The 24,107-nt window shown below is 40.0% G+C and overlaps 1 protein-coding gene across 1 annotated transcript in view; it reads left to right on the top strand.

The window, feature by feature from the left end:
• LOC128657974 (uncharacterized) overlaps positions 1-24,107 on the top strand; it is a 285,898-nt gene that overhangs the window by 23,403 nt on the left and 238,388 nt on the right. Inside the window, exons 4-5 of the mRNA XM_053712413.1 lie at positions 425-529; positions 2,705-2,809. Of these exons, the coding sequence (XP_053568388.1) occupies positions 425-529; positions 2,705-2,809 (210 nt within the window). The remainder of the gene's footprint in view (positions 1-424; positions 530-2,704; positions 2,810-24,107) is intronic.

Genomic DNA, 24,107 nt, shown 5'->3' with positions numbered 1-24,107 from the left:
AGGCTTCACAAGCCTAACCCGGCTGCTTATCTGCCCCTAACTGGCTTCAGCAGGACTGATCTGAGAAGTAACAGAAAAACAATGGGGAGTTTGCTAACAAAAAGACAGTGCTAGTCTTGTCTACTCCAGTAACAAGTCCTGATCGGCTCCTCCATACAAGGCAGACAATTGCAGCAAACTATTAATGGATTCCAACAACAAAACATCATCTGTTACACTAATTTATTACAAGACTGCAGGAAAATCGTGTACCTGCCTGGTGTTTACTGTCCCTTTTAAACTAAAAAAGTAAAAGAATAGAGGAATGGCACCACAGTGAGCATTAGGTGCTCTTGTCTGTCTGGGAAATACACAAACTGTTATACGGTAAAGTTATAAAACTAGATCATGTGATTATAAAACTGAATCTGCTTTATTTGTACAGATGAAGATAACGCTGATATAGTGAAAGTGGAGATAACAGAAGATTCGTGTGTGAGGTGTCAGGTGGAAGCCCCAGATGAGGAGACCAGTGACAGTATCAGCCCATGTGAGTGTGCACGTGTGTTGTGTCTGGGGGTCATGCGTTACAGATGAGTGTGCACGTGTGTTGTGCCTGGGGGTTATGCGTTACAGAAGAGCGAGCACGTGTGTTGTGTCTGGGGGTTATGCGTTACAGATGAGTGTGCACGTGTGTTGTGTCTGGGGGTTATGCGTTACAGATGAGTGTGCACATGTGTTGTGTCTGGGGGTCATGTGTTACAGATGAGTGTGCACGTGTGTTGTGTCTGGGGGTTATGCGTTACAGATGAGTGCACATGTGTTGTGTCTGGGGGTCATGTGTTACAGATGAGTGTGCACATGTGTTGTGTCTGGGGGTCATGTGTTACAGATGAGTGTGCACATGTGTTGTGTCTGGGGGTCATGTGTTACAGATGAGTGTGCACGTGTGTTGTGTCTGGGGGTCATGTGTTACAGATGAGTGTGCACCAATTTAAATCACTAGCATTAAGACAGATTTAAATCAATTAAATCCAGTTTTATCAGACCATTACTGATTTGATTATATATCATTAGATATGCATAGATAGATCATTGAAATAAATTAATTAAATTATTGGAACGAACTCCAGTTTAATAGGTTAATCAATAATATTTGATCAACATTTCAGCTGTATTTTATTGGAAAGATTAAAATGATTACATTAGTAGTAACAATTGAAATAGTTTTATTTAACTAAAACAATAACATATTTAATTTTTCTGATTGCCCCTCCCTTCTCACTTAGGTCCTTGTGCAGATCTGTTCCACTCCAAGCAATCTTCTATTCATTGAGCTTCTTGAATCTTAGTAATGGTTAATTCTGTGTACATAGATTTACAGGGGAGCAGTGGCATTAAAGGGACAAAGTGAAAATGAAACGCTCATGATTCAGAAAGAAACTGCATTTTTTAACAATGGTATAAATTGTTGAAAGCATATATAGGTAGGCTTAGAAGCAATGCACTACTTTGAGCTAGCCACTTGTTACTGTCTCACCCAATGTGTTCTGCTCTGAGCCAGTAGAGCATTGCTCTCCTTTAACAAAGGATACCAAGAGAATGACGCAAAATTGATAATAGAAGTACATCTGAAAATTGTATGCTCTATCTGCAACCCCAAAGTTTTATTTCATGATTATGTTCCTTTAAGGTCTGTTTCTCAACTCTGTATGTTTATTTTATAACATTTTAAAAAAAATCATTGATTTTTATCCACCCTGGTGTCCACACATATTGGGGCCTATTTATTATGGTGTAAGCGGACATGATCCAATATTGCGGATCATGCCGCTGCACATCAATAAATGCTGACAGCATACTCTGTAGGTATTTATCATTGCCCCATCAGTTCTTGTGAACTGCTGGTGCAATACCGCCCCCTGCAGATTCGCAGCCAATCGACCGCTAGCAGGGGGTGTCAATCAACCCGATTGTATTCGGTCGGGTTGATTTATGTTCGCCTCCTCAGAACACATTATGGAGCAGTGGTCTTTAGACCGCTGCTTCATAACTTCTGTTTCCGGCGAGCCGAAACACGGGGCATCAAGCTCCATACGGAGCTTGATAAATATGCCCCATTGTCTCTAATCTTCTCTTTCAGCTAAAAGATGTAAGATAAGTAAATGTTAAAGGGACATTAAACACTAAACAAATGCCAGATAGAGCAATGCATTCAAAGAAAAGATTAGTCTGAGAATAACATATAGATGTATTTTTTTAAAGTTTCATTAGCAGTTAAAATATTGACAAAATAAGTATAAAATTGTAGTGTTTATAAAACAATGGGAGCTGCCATGTTGTAACTTAGGTTACCTTCTCTGCTGTGGCCAATTAAGGACATTTATAAATAGGTCACTAGAGTGTGCAACCAATGGCTGTGTGGAATATAACAATGTTCTACACTTCTATTTCAATTCGGAACTGAAAATCTCACAATTTCAGAATGAAATTACAGGAAAAGGGGACAAAATAAATAATGAAAGTATATTGCAGACTTTTTTATATACAGTATATAATTTATCATTTTATATTACCATCTCAAAGTGTTTAACGTCCCTTTAAGAGGGAAAAGTACCAGTGTGTATTTGGTGCTATTGTCTGGGAAATACACAATCTGATTTATGGTAAAGTAAAAAAAACTAGATCATGGGATATAGAAACTGAATCTGCTTTATTTGTACAGATGAGGATAACACTGATATAGTGAAAGTTGAGATAACAGAAGATCTGTTTACGTGTGATCAGGTGAAGACTGAGGAGGATGAAGTTCCTATAAATACGGCTACAGGTAATTATATTTAGGTTTTGAGCATATTTTTCTGTATGCATCAGTCACTGCTCTGCAAAATACCTGCTTACAAAGCTGAGTGCACAGAACACAAGTTAGATGATAGGGAGCTCACTATAAACTTTATCAGCTAAACAGCCATGACAAAGCCAGCGTTTAAAACTAGGCCTGATAAGCATAATTATATAAGAAATAAATAAACTCATTAACTTCAGTGTTACTTATACTTTATCTCATGCTGTTGACAAATTACACAAAACAATCGGCTAGATTACGAGTTTTGCGTTATACTGAAAAAGCAGCGTTATCAGGTTATAACGCTGCTTTTTCACTACCACTGGTATTACGAGTCTTGCAGATTTAGGGGCACCGCACACTTTTTTGGCCTTACCGCAAATGAACTTACGCAATTTCCGTATAGTCTATTTTCAATGGGACTTGCATAGCGCCGGTATTACGAGCTTGTCCTGGGAGGCCAAAAAGTGAGCGGTACACCCTATCCTGACAAGATTCCTACCGCAGTAGCATAAAACGCATAACTAAAGTGCTAAAAAGTACACTAAACACCCATAAACTACCTATTAACCCCTAAACAGAGGCCCTCCCGCGACGCAAACACTAAAATAAAATTATTAACCCCTAATCTGCCACTCCGGACATCGCCGCCACTAGAATAAACATATTAACCCCTAAACCACCGCACTCCCGCCTCGCAAACATTAGTTAAATATTATTAACCCCTAATCTGCCGTCCCTGACATCGCCGCCACCTATCTAAATTTATTAACCCCTAATCTGCCGCCCCCAACGTCGCCGCCGCTACATTAAATTTATTATCGCCTAAACCTAAGTCTAACCCTAACACCCCCTTTCTTAAATATAATTAAAAGAAATATAAATAAACCTACTATTAATAAATAAATAATTCCTATTTAAAACTAAATACTTACCTATAAAATAAACCCTAAGCTAGCTAAAATATAACTAATAGTTACATTGTAGCTAGCTAAGGGTTTATTTTTATTTTACAGGCAAGTTTGTATTTATTTTAACTAGGTAGAATAGTTATTAAATAGTTATTAACTATTTAATAATTACCTAACTAAAATTAAATACAAAAGTACCTGTAAAATAAAACCTAACCTGAGTTACACCAACACCTAACACTACACTACAATTAAATACAATTACCTAAATTAAATACAATTAACTAAATTCAATAAAATTGGCTAAATTACTACAAACCCCCCCCCCCCACTAAATTACAGAAAATAAAAAAAATTACAAGATCTTTAAACTAATTACACCTAATCTAATAGCCCTATCAAAATAAAAAAAGCCCACCCAAAATAATAAAACCCCCTAGCCTAAACTACCAATAGCCCTTAAAAGGGCCTTTTGCGGGGCATTGCTCCAAAGAAATCGTCTCTTTTACCTGAAAAAGAAATAAAAAAAAAACCCAACAGTAAAACCCACCACCCACACAACCAACCCCCCCAAATAAAAGCCTAACTAAAAAAACCTAAGCTCCCCATTGCCCTGAAAAGGGCATTTGTATGGGCATTGCCCTCAAAATGACATTTAGCTCTATTGCTGCCCAAAGCCCTAACCTAAAAATAAAACCTACCCAATACACCCTTAAAAAATCATAACACTAACCCCTGAAGATTCACTTACCGGGAGAAGTCTTCATTCAAGCGGCAAGATGTCCTCAACAAAGCCGGCAGAAGTGGTCCTCCAGGCGGGCAGAAGTGGTCCTCCAGCTGGGCAGAAGTCTTCATCCAGACGGCATCTTCTATCTTCATCCTTCCGACGCGGAGCGGGTCCATCTTCAAGACATCCGGCGTGGAGCATCCTCTTCTTCCGACGTCTTCTTGCTGAATGAAGGTACCATTAATTGACATCATCCAAGATGGCGTCCCTTAGATTCCTATTGGCTGATAGAATTCTGTCAGCCAATTGGAATTAAGGTTGAAAAAATTCTATTGGCTGATCCAATCAGCCAATAGGATTGAGCTTGCAATCTATTGGCTGTTCCAATCAGCCAATAGAATGTGAGCTTAATCCTATTGGCTGATTGGATCTAAGGGACGCCATCTTGGATGACGTCACTTAAAGGTACCTTCATTCAGCAAGAAGATGTCGGAAGAAGAGGATGCTCCGCGCCGGATGTCTTGAAGATGGACCCACTCCGCGTCGGAAGGATGAACATAGAAGATGCAGTCTGGGTGAAGACTTCTGCCCATCTGGAGGACCACTTCTGCCCGTCTGGAGGACCACTTCTGCCGGCTTCGTTGAGGACATCTTGCCGCTTGGATGAAGACTTCTCCCGGTAAGTGAATCTTTGGGGGCTAGTGTTAGGATTTTTTAAGGGTGTATTGGGTGGGTTTTATTTTTAGGTTAGGGCTTTGGGCAGCAATAGAGCTAAATGCCCTTTCAAGGGCAATGCCCATCAAAATGCCCTTTTTCATGACAATGGGGAGCTTAGGTTTCTTTGGTTTGGCTTTTATTTGGGGGGTTGGTTGTGTGGGTGGTGGGTTTTACTGTTGGGGGGGTTGTTTGTATTTCTTTTTCAGGTAAAAGAGCTGATTTCTTTGGGGCAATGCCCCGCAAAAGGCCCTTTTAAGGGCTATTGATAGTTTAGTTTAGGCTAGGTTTTTTGTTTTTTTTTGGGTGTTTTTTTTTTATTTTGATAGGGCTCTTAGATTAGGTGTAATTAGTTTAAAGAACTTGTAATTTGTTTTTTATTTCTGTAATTTAGTGTTTGTTTGTTTTTTGTAATTTAGCTAATGTTAATTAATTAATTTATTTAATTGTATTTCATTTAGGTAATTTATTTAATTGTAGGGTTAGGTTAGGTGTTAGTGTAACTTAGGTTATGTTTTATTTTACAGGTAAATTTATCTTTATTTTAGCTAGGTAGTTATTAAATAGTTAATAACTATTTAATAACTATTCTACCTAGTTAAAATAAATACAAACTTGCCTGTAAAATAAAAATAAACCCTAAGCTAGATACAATGTAACTATTATATTGTAGCTAGCTTAGGGTTTATTTTATAGGTAAGTATTTAGTTTTAAATAGGAATAATTTAGGTAATAATAGGAAGTTTTATTTAGATTTATTTTAATTATATTTAAGTTAGGGGGTGTTAGGGTTAGACTTAGGTTTAGGGGTTAATACATTTAGTATAGTGGCGGCGATGTTGGGGCGGCAGATTAGGGGTTAATAAATGTAGATAGGTGGCGGCGATGTAAGGGACTGCAGATTAGGGGTTACTAATATTTAACTAATGTTTGCGAGGCGGGAGTGCGGCGGTTTAGGGGTTAATATGTTTATTATAGTGGCGGCGATGTCCGGAGCGGCAGATTAGGGGTTTTAATAAGTGTAAAATTAGGGGTGTCTAGACTCGGGGTTTATGTTAGGGTGTTAGGTGTAAACATAAATTTTATTTCCCCATAGGAATCAATGGGGCTGCGCTACTGAGTTTTACGCTGCTTTTTGGTAGGTGTTAGACTTTTTCTCAGCCGGCTCTCCCCATTGATGTCTATGGGGAAATCGTGCACGAGCACGTACAATCAGCTCACCGCTGACTTCTTGCCTGTTACTGCCCGGTCTGTAAAAACCCGTAATACCAGCGCTGCAGTTAAGTGAGCGGTGAGAATAAAGTGCAAGTTAGCAATGCACCCCTCTTACCGCAAAACTCGTAATCTAGGCGAATGATATTTATCAGAAATCTAAAACACTTGAACACAGGCCCCTGATACTTGTGGTGGTGCAGTGGTCCAGCAACACATTTACCTGAACCACTAAACACAGTCAGTGTATGTCATGTAAAATATTAAACCGGGTGACCAAAACCCCGGCTCATGAGCTGCTTTTTAGCTTTTTCACACATAGGGGCCTATGTATCAAAGGTCTTGCGGACCTGATCCGACAGTGCGGATCAGGTCCGCAAGACCTCGCTGAATGCGGAGAGCAATACGCTCTCCGTATTCAGCATTGCACCAGCAGCTCACAAGAGCTGCTGGTGCAACACCGCTCCCTGCAGACTCGCGGCCAATGGGCTGCCAGCAGGGAGGTGTCAATCAACCCAATCGTACTCGATTGGGTTGAATTGTGGCCATTCCTGTTCGCCTTCTCAGAGCAGGGTGATTTAGACCGCTGCTTCATAACTGCTGTTTCTGGCGAGTCTGAAGACATCGCCAGAAACATGGGTCCACAAGCTCCGTATTGATAAATGGGCCTCATAATATGCGGCTTACGGAAATAAGTTTATTGAGTTCCTTTTTGCATCACAATTAATATAAAAGGTAAATAAAAAATGATTTACTACTGTACAATTTGTTACTGACAGTGTTTGTTTTAGTGGCATGGCTTGTGATCACATGATAGCTGTGACTGTGGCTGTGTTGCGGGCAATATAATTAGTAAAGTGTTAGTTTGATATTGAGGCTGGTTGTGTTGTGAAAATGTGACAGAAGATAGCGTCATCAGATTGTAAAAAGCGAAAGTATGAAGATGAAAACAAATTTCTAAGGCAGAATGGGAGAATTTGCATTCACTGTTAAAAAGAGTTAAACCTTTGTATTTTATCCGTAATATAGCACTCACTCATTACAAAGCCAGTAACCTGTAATACCACCATGTAACAAATAACAAAAACTTTTCACCTGATTATCCATTAAAATCAAAATTGCAAAAAAAACAACTAGTTAAATGTGTTAAAATCATCAGTAAGTATCCAGCAGACAGTATTGAGAATCTTCAGTAAGACAGCTGATAGAATGACTGTTTCAAGTTTTGTTATATCATGGAATATTACTTGTGCTAAATGCCCATATTCGGATGGCACATTTATTAAAGGGACACTCAAGTCAAAATTAAACTTAACATTCCAATTTACTTCCATTAACAAAATGTGCACAGTTTTTATATTTACATTTGAAGTCACCAGCCCCTACTGAGCATGTACAAGAAATCACAGAATAAAAGTATATGCATTTGTGATACAGTAGGAGTGGAAATAACAGAATTTATGCTTACCTGATAAATTACTTTCTCTTGCGGTGTATCCAGTCCACGGATTCATCCTTTACTTGTGGGATATTCTCATTCCCTATAGGAAGTAGCAAAGAGAGCACACAGCAAAGCTGTCCATATAGCTCCCCCTCTAGCTCCACCCCCCAGTCATTCGACCAAAGGTTAGGAATAAAAAGGAGAAACCATAGGGTGCAGTGGTGACTGTAGTTTAAACAAAAAAATTTTTACCTGACTTAAATGCCAGGGCGGGCCGTGGACTGGATACACCGCAAGAGAAAGTAATTTATCAGGTAAGCATAAATTCTGTTTTCTCTTGCAAGGTGTATCCAGTCCACGGATTCATCCTTTACTTGTGGGATACCAATACCAAAGCTTTAGGACACGGATGAAGGGAGGGAACAAGACGGGTACCTTAAATGGAAGGCACCACTGCTTGCAAAACCTTTCTCCCAAAAATAGCCTCCGAAGAAGCAAAAGTATCGAATTTGTAAAATTTGGCAAAAGTATGCAGTGAAGACCAAGTCGCTGCCTTACAAATCTGTTCAACAGAAGCCTCATTTTTGAAAGCCCATGTGGAAGCCACTGCTCTGGTAGAATGAGCAGTAATTCTTTCAGGAGGCTGCTGGCCAGTAGTCTCATAGGCCAAACGGATGATGCTTTTCAGCCAAAAGGAAAGAGAGGTAGCAGTCGCTTTCTGACCTCTCCTCTTACCAGAATAGATAACAAACAAGGAAGATGTTTGTCTGAAATCCTTAGTTGCTTGTAAATAGAACTTTAAAGCACGAACTATATCAAGATTGTGTAATAGACGTTCCTTCTTCGAAGATGGATTAGGACACAGAGAAGGAACAACTATTTCCTGGTTAATATTCTTTTTAGAAACAACTTTAGGAAGAAAACCAGGCTTGGTACGCAAAACTACCTTATCTGCGTGGAACACCAGGTAAGGTGAATCACACTGTAAGGCAGATAATTCTGAAACTCTTCGAGCATAAGAGATAGCTATCAAAAACAAAACTTTCCAAGATAACAACTTAATGTCTATGGAATGTAAAGGTTCAAACGAAACCCCTTGAAGAACTGAAAGAACTAGATTCAAACTCCATGGCGGAGCCACAGGTTTATAGACAGGCTTGATTCTGACTAAAGCCTGAGCAAACGCTTGAACGTCTGGTACCTCTGCCAGACGCTTGTGTAACAGGATAGACATGCAAACAAGTGTATAATATGTATTAATACTTTCCCCTTCTGGTGAACCGCAGCCGTCCCACAGTCTCTCCCAAGGTCTGTGTGAATATATCAGGTGTGCTAGCTGGAGGCGCTGGTTCAGCTTGTATCAGCCATTGGTATCTTCCTTTCCTTTCCTTCCTTGGTTGTATAACTAGTGTATATTGCAGGTTACCGGCTCCTTCCCAATATGAAAAGACAATATCACAGATTCAGTAAAAAAGTTTGTCTTTATTTGGCTCAACGCAAAAGCGTTTCAACGGTCCCAGCCGTCTTTCTTAAGAGCAATAAAAGTGCTTTACAAACCAAAGCATACCTTTCCGCTGCACAGACGGCCTTTAAATACATGTCAGTTACGCTACCTGCTTCCCCATTGGAGGAGAGCAGGTTTACACCCGATTCAAAATTTCAATTGTAAATTTAAAATAAACATCTAAAAAAACATAAAAAACAATATTAATTATATTAGAAACTATAAGGTTGTTTTAAAATATAAAATTTCTGTAGATATCATCATTTTTGCCGGTTTTGTAGTTCCCTTTCAGGTAGTTTTCTGCTTCAAGTTCTCTTTCAGGTCCGGTATGTCAGTGAAGATCACATGTTATAGGTTGTCCAATGAAATTCAGTTTCTGGTATAGTGATGTTTTGTAGTTCCCTTTCAGGTAGTTCTCTATTTTAGGTTCCCATTCAGGTCTGATATGTCAGTGGGTATCACATGTTATCGAATGTCCAATAAAAAACAGTTTCTGATTTTCTCAAAATAAAAAGACATAAGTGTTATTCACAGATACAAGTTTAATGAATGTTTAATTATGAAAAGTATCTATTCCAACTTATAACAAACTTCTAAGTGGCAATTTATTCTACCTCCTCTAAATATTTGGATAAGCAGAATTCATATAAGAAACTTTGTATCTGTGAATAACAAAACAAACTTATAGTTTCTAATATAATTAATATTGTTTTTTATGTTTTTTTAGATGTTTATTTTAAATTTACAATTGAAATTTTGAATCGGGTGTAAACCTGCTCTCCTCCAATGGGGAAGCAGGTAGCGTAACTGACATGTATTTAAAGGCCGCCTGTGCAGCGGAAAGGTATGCTTTGGTTTGTAAAGCACTTTTATTGCTCTTAAGAAAGACGGCTGGGACCGTTGAAACGCTTTTGCGTTGAGCCAAATAAAGACAAACTTTTTTACTGAATCTGTGATATTGTCTTTTCATATTGGGAAGGAGCCGGTAACCTGCAATATACACTAGTTATACAACCAAGGAAGGAAAGGAAAGGAAGATACCAACGGCTGATACAAGCTGAACCAGCGCCTCCAGCTAGCACACCTGTAACAGGATAGACAAAGCAGATATTTGTCCTTTTAAGGAACTAGCTGACAATCCTTTCTCCAGTCCTTCTTGGAGAAAGGACAATATCCTGGGAATCCTAATCTTACTCCATGAGTAACCCTTGGATTCACACCAACAAAGATATTTCCGCCATATCTTATGGTAGATTTTCCTGGTGACAGGCTTTCTAGCCTGAATCAGAGTATCTATAACTGACTCAGAGAACCCACGCTTTGATAGAATTAAGCGTTCAATCTCCAAGCAGTCAGACGTAGAGAAACTAAATTTGGATGCTTAAACGGACCCTGTATTAGAAAATCCTGCCTCATTGGCAGTGTCCATGGTGGGACAGATGACATGTCCACTAGGTCTGCATACCAAGTCCTGCGTGGCCACGCAGGCGCTATCAGAATCACCGAAGCCTTCTCCTGCTTGATTCTGGCAACCAGACGTGGGAGGAGAGGAAACGGTGGAAAAACATAAGCCAGCTTGAAGGACCAAGGCGCTGCTAGAGCATCTATCAATACCGCCTTGGGATCCCGGGACCTGGACCCGTAGAGAGGAAGTTTGGTGTTCTGACGGGACGCCATCAGATCCAACTCTGGGGTGCCCCATAGCTGAGTCAGCTGGGCAAATACCTCCGGGTGGAGTTCCCACTCCCCCGGGTGAAAAGTCTGACGACTTAGAAAATCCGCCTCCCAGTTGTCTACTCCTGGGATGTGAATTACTGAGAGATGGCAGGAGTGATCCTCCGCCCACCTGATTATTTTGGTTACTTCCGTCATCGCTAGGGAACTCTTTGTTCCCCCCTGATGATTGACGTAAGCTACAGTCGTGATGTTGTCCGACTGAAATCTGATGAATTTGGCCGCCGCTAGTTGAGGCCATGCCTGAAGAGCGTTGAATATCGCCCTCAGTTCCAGAATGTTTATCGGGAGAAGAGTTGCTTCCCGAGACCATAAGCCCTGAGCTTTCAGGGAGTCCCAGACCGCACCCCAGCCTAACAGACTGGCGTCGGTCGTTACGATGATCCACTCTGGCCTGCGGAAACATATTCCTTGAGACAGGTGATCCTGAGACAACCACCAGAGAAGAGAATCTCTGGTCTCCTGGTCCAACTGAATTTGAGGAGACAAATCTGCATAATCCCCATTCCACTGTTTGAGCATGCATAGTTGCAGTGGTCTGGTGTATCCGAGCAAAAGGGACTATGTCCATTGCCGCAACCATTAGTCCGATTGTCTCCATGCACTGAGCCACAGATGGCCGTGGAATGGAATAAAGAGCTCGGCAAGTAGTTAAGAGTTTTAGCTTTTAATTTCTACCGAGTCTATCAGGGTTCCTAGGAATGGAAATCTTGTGAGGGGGGCGAGAGAACTCTTTTTGATGTTCACCTTCCACCCGTGAGACCTCAGAAAGGCCAATACAATCTCCGTGTGAGACTTGGTTCTTTTGAAAGTTGACGCCTGAATTAAGATGTCATCTAGGTAAGGCGCCACTGCTATGCCCCGCGGTCTTAGAACCGCCAGGAGGGACCCTAGCACCTTTGTGAAAATTCTGGGAGCAGTGGCCAACCCGAAAGGAAGAGCCACAAACTGAAAATGCTTGTCCAGAAAGGCGAACCTGAGAAACTGGTGATTATCTTTGTGGATAGGAATGTGCAGATACGCATCCTTTAGATCCACAGTAGTCATATATTGACCCTCCTGGATCATAGGTAAGATTGTCCGAATGGTCTCCATCTTGAACTGGGAATTTGTTTAGAATTTTGAGATCCAGGATTGGTCTGAAAGTTCCTTCTTTTTTTGGGAACCACAAACAGGTTTCAGTAAAACCCCAGTCCTTGTTCTGCAATTGGAACTGGGTGGATCACTCCCATTGTATGTAGATCTTCTACACAGCGTAAAAATGCCTCTTTCTTTGTCTGATCTGTAGACAGACGAGAAATGTGGAACCTTCCCCTTGGAGGAGAGTCCTTGAATTCTAGAAGGTATCCCTGGGCTACAATCTCTAATGCCCAAGGATCGTGTTCATCTCTTGCCCAGGTCTGAGCGAAGAGAGAGAGTCTGCCCCCTACTAGATCCGGTCCCGGATCGGGGGCTACCCCTTCATGCTGTCTTGGTGGCAGCTGCAGGCTTTTTGGCCTGTTTACCCTTATTCCAGCCATGGTAAGGTTTCCAGTTTGCCTTGGGCTGTGAAGCGTTACCCTCTTGCTTTGCAGCCGGAGAGGATGAAGTGGGGCCGTTCCTGAAATTGCAAAAGGAACGAAAATTAGCTTTGTTCTTTGTTTTAAAGGCTTTGTCCTGAGGGAGAGCATGGCCTTTTCCCCCGGTGATATCTGAAATAATCTCTTTCAATTCAGGCCCGAATAGGGTCTTCCCTTTGAAAGGAATGTTCAAAAGCTTGGATTTAGACGACACATCGGCCGACCAGGACTTTAGCCATAGCGCCCTGCGCGCCAAAATGGCGAAACCTGAATTTTTTGCCGCTAACTTAGCTATTTGGAAAGCGGCGTCAGTGATAAAAGAATTAGCTAGCTTTAGAGCCTTAATTCTATCCATAATTTCCTCATATGAGGTCTCTGTCTGGAGCGAGTCTTCCAGCCCCTCAAACCAGAAAGCAGCTGCAGTAGTTACAGGAATAATGCAGACAATAGGTTGGAGAAGAAAACCTTGTTGAACAAAAATTTTCTTAAGTAAACCCTCTAATTTTTTATCCATAGGGTCTTTAAAAGCACAACTGTCTTCAATTGGTATGGTTGTGTGTTTAGCTAGTGTAGAAACAGCCCCCTCCACCTTAGGGACCGTCTGCCACAAGTCCCGCATGGGGTCAGATATGGGGAACATTTTCTTAAAAACAGGAGGGGGTACAAAAGGGACACCTGGCCTATCCCACTCCCTAGTAACGATATCCGCAATCCTCTTAGGGACCGGAAACGCATCCGTGTAAACAGGGACCTCTAGGTACTTGTCCATTTTACACAATTTCTCTGGGATCACCAAAGGGTCACAGTCATCCAGAGTAGCTAATACCTCCCTAAGTAAAACACGGAGGTGTTCTAGTTTAAATTTAAAAACCAATGTATCTGAATCTGTCTGGGGAGGAACCCTTCCTGAATCAGAGACTTCTCCCTCAGACATCAAATCCCTCGCTCCCACTTCAGAGCGTTGTGAGGGTATATCGGATACGGCTACCAAAGCGTCAGAATGCTCATAATCTGTTCTTAAAACGGAGCTATCACGCTTTGCAGGTAACACGGGCAGTTTAGATAAGAAGGCTGTAAGAGAATTATCCATGACTGCCGCTAAGTCTTGTAATGTAAAAGGGTTAGACGCACTAGAGGTACTAGGCATCGCTTGCGCGGGTGTAACTGGTTGTGACACTTGGGGAGAGGCAGACGGGCTACCCTTGTTACCTTCAGTCTGAGAATCATCTTGGGCCACATTCTTAAGTGCAACAATATGATCTTTAAAGTGTATAGACCTATCAGTACAAGTGGGACACATTCTGAGAGGGGGTTCCACCATGGCTTCTAAACACATTGAACAAGGATTTTCCTTAGTGTCAGACATGTTTAACAGACTAGTAGAGTACACAAACAGGCTTGGAATCACTTTAATCAAATAAAAAACACAATTTGAAAAAAACGTTACTGTGCCTTTAAGAGATAAAAAGAGCACACAATTTTACAAAATGGTGAAAAATGCAGCAATCTTTCTGAAATGTTCACAGTATGTAGCTAAAGCCTTAATAAGATTGCACCCCAAGTTTCAAAACGATTAACCCCTTAATGCCCAAACCGGAGCAGCCTAAAGCCAACACCTGGTTAAATCACTACAGCACCTTGCCACAGCCTTGCTGTGGCCCTACCTTCCCTTAGGGATCAGATTTGGGGGAATATAGCTTTTTTTAGGCCCTCAAACATCAGCAGGACCCTCCATGTGAAACAGCATGAACTTCTCTGCAATTCTAACTGTGCATCTGAGGCAATTAGGCCCCTCCCACTCTACTCCGGAGCTGTGAGGCCTAGTAAATCACTCCTAAGTGACTAAAAAACAGCCATGTGGTAATAACCCCAGAAAAAAACCCCAAAAGGGCTTTCAAAGTGTCTTGCAAAACGATTTTTCCTTAGCTAAACAATCGATTGCCCTGAATAAGTGTCAACCAGTATATTAGCCCTATTATGTAAGCATTCAATTCCTTACTAAGTCTGTGAACATAGCTTACCCTCCCCTCATGGGGATATTGTCAGTCCTTCTAGCATTATCTCAGTCTTGTCTAGAAATAAATGACTGAACATACCTTATTGCAGATCACCCTGCAAACTGTTCCCCCCAACTGAAGTTTTCTGGTACTCCTCAGTCCTGTGTGGGAACAGCAGTGGATTTTAGTTACAACATGCTAAAATCATTTTCCTCTCAGCAGAAATCTTCATCACTTTTCTGCTAGAGAGTAAATAGTACAAACCGGTACCATTTAAAATAACAAACGTTTGATTGAAGATAATAAAACTACAATTCTAACACCACATTCACTTTACACTCCCAAGAGAGAGACCCTAGTGCTTAGATCCAGCAAAGAGAATGACTGTGGGGTGGAGCTAGAGGGGGAGCTATATGGACAGCTTTGCTGTGTGCTCTCTTTGCTACTTCCTGTAGGGAATGAGAATATCCCACAAGTAAAGGATGAATCCGTGGACTGGATACACCTTGCAAGAGAAAGACATAGCTTTGAAATTTGTCAGACATAATCTTCTACTCCATTTGAAGTTCAGACATTGGGGCCGATTTTATTAAGCAGCGTATGCTGCTCATTCCAGATGAGCCTTCCGGCTTGCCAGAATCAGGAGTTAAGAAGCAGCTCCTCTGATGTGGCAGACTGCAATCATCCCGATTAGATACGATCTGGATGATTGACACCCCCTGCTCTCTGCTGATTAGCTGCAAATGTGCAGGGGGCGGTATTGCAGAAGCATTTCACAAGAAATGCTTGTGCAAAGATAAATTTATTGATGTCGGGCAGACATGATTCTCTACAGCAAATCATGTCTGCCCGCCATATAATAAATCGGCCCTAAGTGATATTGCATTGTGTTTTTATGACGCATTTGTGCATTATGCAAATCTACTGTATTTACTGGTCCTTTAAGAATATAGCTGAAATTGTTGCAGATCTAAATAACACAAAACTTCAGTGACTAATAGCACAAACAGCAGCTTCACTACAGAGGTGTATCAGGCAAAATGCATAATGATTTAAAGAAATATGAAACCAACATTTTTTCTTTCATTATTCAGATACAGCATGCAATTTTAAAAACTTTTTATTTACTTATCAAATTAGACCACTGGAAGAAAACAACATTATATTACAAGGTAATAAGTCTTGATCATTTCTTAAACAGATTTGCCTTTCTTGTAAATTTTTCCATGGCTGATGCAATCAATGATGGTTGTCCTATTCCTGAACCCTTGGTTACAAAATCATCTGCTTTGGAAATGGAACTATTAGAATTACAAGAAGATCTTGGTCTAGAGCTGATCCATAAATCTCAGTCTACAATGAAGTTTTGGAAACAAGTTCCAGAAATAAAATATCCTGAACTGGAAAAAAATCAGTGTGCAACTCATCTCACTTATCTGCAAAACATACTGCTATGAATCACTGTATTCTGTAATAAAGATGGTGAAAGCATTGTGCAAATCTTACAAATCAACAGCCTTGTCAACATATTCAGCCAGATTTTTATTGACTCACAACTAAGATGAAGGCCTCTATTTATCAAGCCGTCAACCGCAAATACGCTGGAATTCCGCAGCGTATTTGTGGCGAGGCTGATTCGCCATAGTTATCAAGCCCTACAGACCGGCAAAAGTAGAATCTAGTGACGTAACATACGATCCGCCGGACTCAGTCCGACACAGAACGATGATTACGTCACTTGAGATGTTCCAAACGCAAGTTCGGCACAATCTGACTACTTTTGGTAGTTATTAAAGAACAACCAGGTACGCTCGCCACTATTCCAGCCCAGCGTACCTGGTTTTCAATCCGCCGCCCTGGAGGTGGCGGATCCCATAGGAATCAATGGGAGTCTGACAGCAGCAAAAGCTCATGTTCACTGCATGCCCGATATCCCATTGATTGCTATGGGAAATGTCTGCACCTAACACCCTAACATGTACCCCGAGTCTAAACACCCCTAATCTGCCCCCCCTACACCGCCGCCACCTACATTATTATTATTATTATGAACCCCTAAACCGCCACCACCTACATTATACGTATTAACCCCTAAACTACCACTCCTGGACCCCGCCGCAACTAAATAAAATGTTTAACCCCTAAACCTCCGCTCCCGGAACCCGCCGCCAGCTACATTATACCTATTAACCCCTAATCTGCCTCCCCCTATGCCGCCGCCACCTACATACAGTTATTAACCCCTATCCTCCCGATCCCGGACCCCGCTGCAAATAAATTGTTTAACCCCTAAACCGCCGCTCCCAGAGCCCACCGCCACCTACATTACATTTATTAACCCCTAATCTGCCCCCCCCAAACCGCCGCCACCTACATTATATCTATTAACCCCTTAACCTAAGTCTAACCCTAACGCCCCTCTAACTTACATATTATTTAAATTCATCTAAATAAATATTCCTATAATTAAATAAATTATTCCTATTTAAAACTAAATACTACTTACCTATAAAATAAACCCTAAGATAGCTACAATATAACTAATAGTTATATTATATAAATAGTTATATCCCTTGCGGCGGGGTACACAAAAACAATACCAGCAAAAATAGTAAAAGTACCTGTGAAAAGAAAAGACAATAGTGCAAAACTGTTTGTACACAGTGTATTAATGTTGAAAATATGCTCACCAGTATGTCGTCAACGCGTTTCGGCCTCATTGGGCCTTTCTCAAGACTATCACCAGTGGTGAGCATATTTTCAACATTAATACACTGTGTACAAACAGTTTTGCACTATTGTCTTTTCTTTTCACAGGTACTTTTACTATTTTTGCTGTATTGTTTTTGTGTAACACTTTAATTTTGCCATCTGGATTTTTATTTTTTTCATCATCTACTTCACCACATCATATTTGGATATCTTATTTATTTATTTATTTTTATTTGAACTTTTGTGATTTTTTGTGTATACACTTCATTTTTTGTTTTGTGCTTTTAACTTTTTGTTTTTGGAACATTCACATTGTGCTTTTTCATCTTTTTGGAGCATATATTTTCACTACACCGGATAGGAGGGATCACTTCACTGAAGTATTCATAGACTCATTTTTGCACCCCTTATTTGGGGTTCTTGGACTACTACTTTTGGACTTAATATTCTCAGTTTGTGCACTCACTTTTAACCAGTAATATTTTTTCGTATTTTAACATATTTTCACATTTTTTTACACATCATTGCTTTTGTGTAATTTTAGCACTGTTTTTGTTACACCACTGTTTGTTAATACAAACTGTTTGTATTGAATTCCGATGTATATCATATTACACCACTGAATACCTTAGCGCCATTGGTTGTTATAGGTTGCAAGACCTCCCAGCTTCACTTTCCATAGAATAGGCGCTGTAATATTATTGTCTTTTAGCCTAATGTATCATTTTTAATTCATTATATCTGTATTCTCATCATGGATCCATGAATTGATTTTAATTGTACTTCTGTTCTTTTTAATTGCTTTTTAATTGTTGTCTATTAAATTGTTCCAAATTCACATATTTGACCTAGTTTATCTGCCTATTCAGCTTTTGTAGCGCAGACTCCCGCCTCAGGCTCCGTTTCAGCCTGTGCATGAGGTTGACATTAAGTTTTATGTCTTGGAAGGTTCTTTTTCTACTAGCTATTGCTACTGCGCGCAGATTCTCTGAGATTGCTGCCTTGCAATGCAACCCTCCTTATCTGGTGTTCCATGCTGATAAGGCTGTTCTATGAACTAAGTTACAATATTTCTTCCTAAGGTTGTGTCAAATCGCAACATCAATCAAGAAATTGGGGTTTCTTCCTTATGTCCTAATCCTTCTTCATCGAAGGAATGTTTACTGCATAATGTGGATGTGGTTCGTGCCTTGAAGTTCTATCTTCAGGCTACGAAGGAATTTAGACAAACTACTTCTCTGTTTATCTATTCTGGGAAGCATAGGGGTCAGAGGGCCTCTTCGACTTCCTTATCTTTTTAATTGAGGAGTATCATCCGCTTAGCATATGAGTCAGTCTTAAGCCTCCTCAGAGGATTACTTCTCATTCTACGAGATCAGTGGTTTCCTCTTGGGTCTTCAAAAATGAGGCCTCTATGGATCAGATTAATAAAACGTGCTACCTGGTCCTTCTTATATACTTTTTCCATATTTTACAAGTTTGATGTTTTTGCTTCTGCTGAAGCAGCCTTTGGGAGAAAGGTTCGGCAGGCTGTGGTGCACTCTGATTAGGCTTTATTATGACTTAACAGATAATTTGCTTTACTTTGATACAGGGAGAGTCCACAGCTCCCACCCCCGTTCTCCGATGGGCAGCCCTAAATTTATTTTGTTTTCTTCTGGCACCTTTTTCACCCTTATATTTCTCCTACTGTTTCCTTGTTTCCTCGCCAGAATGACTGGGGGATGAGAGAAGTGGGGGGGGTATTTAAGCCTTTGGCTGGGCTGTCTTTGCCTCCTCCTAGTGGCCAGGTTCTGTATTTCCCACAAGTAATGAATGCAGCTGTGGATTCTCCCTGTATCGAAGGAAAGGAAATTATCTGGTAAGTCATAATTTGTTTTTTTTCTGACAAATTTCAAATGTATATCTATTTCCACTCTTCCTATATCATGTGACAGCCATCAGCCAATCACACATGCATATACGTATATACTGTGAACTCTTGCACATGCTCAGTAGGAGCTGGTGACTTAAAAAGTTAAAAATAAAATTACTGTGTACATTTTGTTAGTGGAAGAAAATTGGAAAGTTGTTTAAAAAATCGTCTGCTCTATTTGAATCATGAAAGTTTAATTTTGGCTTGAGTGTCCCTTTAATTATAAGTTTCAGGTGAAAGGTAGTATGAGGAAGGATATTGGTCTCTGGAGGTCTTTGATGTCACTTGAAGAAGGGTGTACGGCCCAGCAGGAATGCTTTGGACCAAACATCAGGAGCCAGGCCCTCTGGTCCCATTAATGATAGGTCAAATACAAAGTTTGGGTACTTAACATTTAATATACATAATAAATATATAATATATTGCATAAATATAAATTATATGCCTGACTTTTTTAATTGTGTCTGTATGTCTGACATGAATTACCAGCTAACTATTATTTGGTGCCGTATAGTGGGTTCTTTCTCAAATAACCTGTCAATTATGTTCATACATCTAGATTGTAAATTCCCACAGGAATAGGGCCCTCAATTCCCCCTGTATTTGTCTTTAAAATTTTGTCTTATTGTTTTGTTTCTCCGTTGTACTTTTATCCTTGTACCCATGGGCAGCGCTGCGGAATCTGTTGGCGCTTTATAAATAAAGAATAATAATAATAATACAGGATATGTCAGTGTGAAACCTTCATTTTTTACAACAATTGAGCAGATTGACAGTTTTCCATTTGCCAAAGGTGAGCTATGAAATACTTAATATGATAAAGTAATTTTTTAATGTTTTTTTCATAAACTGTCTGTGATGTCATCAGATGTGGGCATGACAATATCACAGATAACAAGAGAATCCCGGCAGATGATTTCCTTCTTAGTCTATCTCAGCCAACAAACCTCTTACATGGACAAGAGACACCTTATTTTAAAACAGGGTAAACAGCACTAAGTGCTGCGGGTTATTGCTATTTTACACATTCAAAACCCCTATTACACAGGTGATCACCAAAAAATGGCAATAACCTGCAAAGACACCTAAAACTGCTTTCTTTCATGTAATTAGCAAGAGTCCATGAGCTAGTGACGTATGGGATATACATTCCTACCAGGAGGGGCAAAGTTTCCCAAACCTTAAAATGCCTATAAATACACCCCTCACCACACCCACAATTCAGTTTTACAAACTTTGCCTCCTATGGAGGTGGTGAAGTAAGTTTGTGCTAGATTCTACATTGATATGCGCTCCGCAGCAAGTTGGAGCCCGGTTTTCCTCTCAGCGTGCAGTGAATGTCAGAGGGATGTGAGGAGAGTATTGCCTATTTGAATGCAGTGATCTCCTTCTACGGGGTCTATTTCATAGGTTCTCTGTTATCGGTCGTAGAGATTCATCTCTTACCTCCCTTTTCAGATCGACGATATACTCTTATTTATATACCATTACCTCTGCTGATTCTCGTTTCAGTACTGGTTTGGCTTTCTACAAACATGTAGATGAGTGTCCTGGGGTAAGTAAATCTTATTTTCTGTGACACTCTAAGCTATGGTTGGGCACTTTGTTTATAAAGTTCTAAATATATGTATTCAAACATTTATTTGCCTTGACTCAGAATGTTCAACATTCCTTATTTTTCAGACAGTCGGTTTCATATTTGGGATAATGCATTTGAATTAATCATTTTTTCTTACCTTCAAAAATTTGACTCTTTTTTCCCTGTGGGCTGTTAGGCTCGCGGGGGCTGAAAATGCTTCATTTTATTGCGTCATTCTTGGCGCGGACTTTTTTGGCGCAAAAAATTTTTTCCGTTTCCGGCGTCATACGTGTCGCCGGAAGTTGCGTCATTTTTTGACGTTATTTTGCGCCAAAAATGTCGGCGTTCCGGATGTGGCGTCATTTTTGGCGCCAAAAGCATTTAGGCGCCAAATAATGTGGGCGTCTTATTTGGCGCTAAAAAAATATGGGCGTCGCTTTTGTCTCCACATTATTTAAGTCTCATTTTTCATTTGCTTCTGGTTGCTAGAAGCTTGTTCTTTGGCATTTTTTCCCATTCCTGAAACTGTCATTTAAGGAATTTGATCAATTTTGCTTTATATGTTGTTTTTTCTATTACATATTGCAAGATGTTCCACGTTGCAACTGAGTCAGAAGATACTTCAGGAAAATCACTGCCCGGTGCTGGAGCTACCAAGCTAAGTGTATCTGCTATAAATTTTTGGTATCTGTTTCTCCAGCTGTTGTTTGCATTGCATGTCATGACAAACTTATTAATGCAGATGAAATTTCCTTTAGTACTGTTACATTACCTGTTGCTGTTCCGTCAACATCTAATTTTCAGAGTGTTCCTGATAAACATAAGAGATTTTATTTTTTAAATCCATTAAGAAGGCTATGTCTGTTATTTCTCCTTCTAGTTTACATAAAAGTCTTTTAAAACTTCTCTTTTTTCAGATGAATTTTTAAATGAACATCATCATTCTGATACTGATAATGGTTCTTTATTTAAAGAAGTATTAATTGCATTAGAAATAGAGGATTCTGGTCCTCTTGATACTAAATCTAAACGTTTAAATAAGGTTTTTAAATCTCCTGTAGTTATTCCAGAAGTGTTTAATCTCCCTGATGCTATTTCTGAAGTAATTCCAGGGAATGGAATAATTTGGGTAATTCTTTTACTCCTTCTAAACGTTTAAACAATTATATCCTGTGCCATCTGACAGATTAGAGTTTTTTGGGACAAAATCCCTAAGGTTATGGGGCTGTCTCTACTCCTGCTAAATGTACTACTATTCCTACGGCAGATAGTACTTCATTTAAGGATCCTTTAGATAGGAAAATTGAATCCTTTCTAAGAAAAGCTTACTTATGTTCAGGTAATCTTCTTAGACCTGCTATATTTTTAGCGGATGTTGCTGCAGCTTCAACTTTTTGGTTAGAAGCTTTAGCGCAACAAGTAACAGATCATAATTTTATAGCATTATTATTATTCTATAACATGCTTATAATTTTATTGGTGATACCATCTTTTGATATCATTAGAGTTGATGTCAGGTATATGTCTCTAGCTATTTTAGCTAGAAAAGCTTTATGGATTAAACTTGGAATGCTGATATGTCTTCTAAGTCAACTTTGCTTTCCCTTTCTTTCCAGGGTAATAAATTATTATCTCAACTGTTTCTGGAAGGAAGGGAACTTTTTTACCAAAGGATAAAAAATCTAAGGTAAATTTAGGTCTAATAATCATTTTCGTTCCTTTCCTCACAACAAGGAACAAAAGCCTGATCCTTCTTCCTCAGGAGCGGTATCAGTTTGGAAACTATTTCCAGTTTGGAATATATCCAAGCCTTATAGAAACCTATAGCCAGCTCCTAAGTACCCATGAAGGTGCGGCCCTTATTCCAGCTCAGCTGGTATGGGGCAGATTACGTTTTCTTCAAAGAAATTTGGATCAATTCCGTTCTCAATCTCTGGTTTCAGAACATTGTTTCAGAAAGGTACAGAATTGGCTTCAAGTTAAGGCCTCCTGCTAAGAGATTTTTTTCTTTTCCGTGTCCCAGTTAACACAGCAAAGGCTCAGCATTTCTGAAATGTGTTTCAGATCTAGAGTTGGCTGGAGTAATTATGCCAGTTCCAGTTCTGGAACAGGGGCTGGGGTTTTATTTTATCTCTTCATTGTACCAAAGAAGGTCAATTCCTTCAGTCCAGTTCCGGATCTATCAATATTGAATCGTTATGTAAGGATACCAACATTCAAGATGGTTACTGTAGGACTATCCTGCCTTTTGTTTAGCAAGGGCATTATATGTCTACAATAGATTTACAGGATGTGTATCTGCATATTCCGATTCATCCAGATCACTTTTAGTGTCTGAGATTCTCTTTTTAGACAAGCATTACCAGTTTTGTGGCTCTACCGTTTGGCCTAGCCTCAGTTCCAAGAATTTTTTTCAAAGGTTCTCGGCGCCCTTCTTTCTGTAATCAGAGAACAGGGTTTTGGTATTTCCTTATTTGGACGATATCTTGGTACTTGCTCAGTCTTCTTATTTTCGAAGAATCTCATACGAATCGACTTGTGTTGTTTCTTCAAGTTCTTGGTTGGAGGATCAATTTACCAATCAGTTCATTGATTCCTCAGACAAGGGTAACCTTTTTTTAGGTTTCTAGATAGATTCAGTGTCTATGACTCTGTCCTTGTCAGACAAGAGAAGTTTAACATTGATATCAGCTTGTCAAAACCTTCAGTCACAATCATTCCCTTTGGTAGCCTTATGCATGGAAATTTTAGGTCTTAGGACTGCCGCATCAGATGCGATCTCCTTTGCTCGTTTTCACATGCGACCTCTTCAGCTCTGTATGCTGAACCAATGATGCAGGGATTACTCTAAGATATCTCAATTAATATCTTTAAACCGATTATACGACACTCTCTGACATGGTGGACAGATCACCATCGTTTAGTTCAGGGGGCTTCTTTGTTCTTCCGACCTGGACTATAATCTCAACAGATGCAAGTCTTACAGGTTGGGGAGCTGTGTGGGGGTATCTGACGGCACAAGGGGTTTGGGAATCTCAGGAGGTGAGATTTCCGATCAATATTTGGAACTCCGTGCAATTTTCAGAGCTCTTCAGTCTTGGCCTCTTCTGAAGAGAGAGTTGTTCATTTGTTTTCAGATAGACAATGTCACAACTGTGGCATACATCAATCATCAAGGAGGGACTCACAGTCCTCTGGCTATGAAAGAAGTATCTCGAATTTTGGTTTGGGCGGAATCCAGCTCCTGTCTAATCTCTGCGGTTCATATCCCAGGTATG

Source organism: Bombina bombina, chromosome 4 (assembly GCF_027579735.1).
Source record: "Bombina bombina isolate aBomBom1 chromosome 4, aBomBom1.pri, whole genome shotgun sequence".
In the NCBI taxonomy this organism is placed as follows: Eukaryota; Metazoa; Chordata; class Amphibia; order Anura; family Bombinatoridae; genus Bombina; species Bombina bombina.
This window is presented reverse-complemented; position numbering and strand designations above follow the sequence as displayed.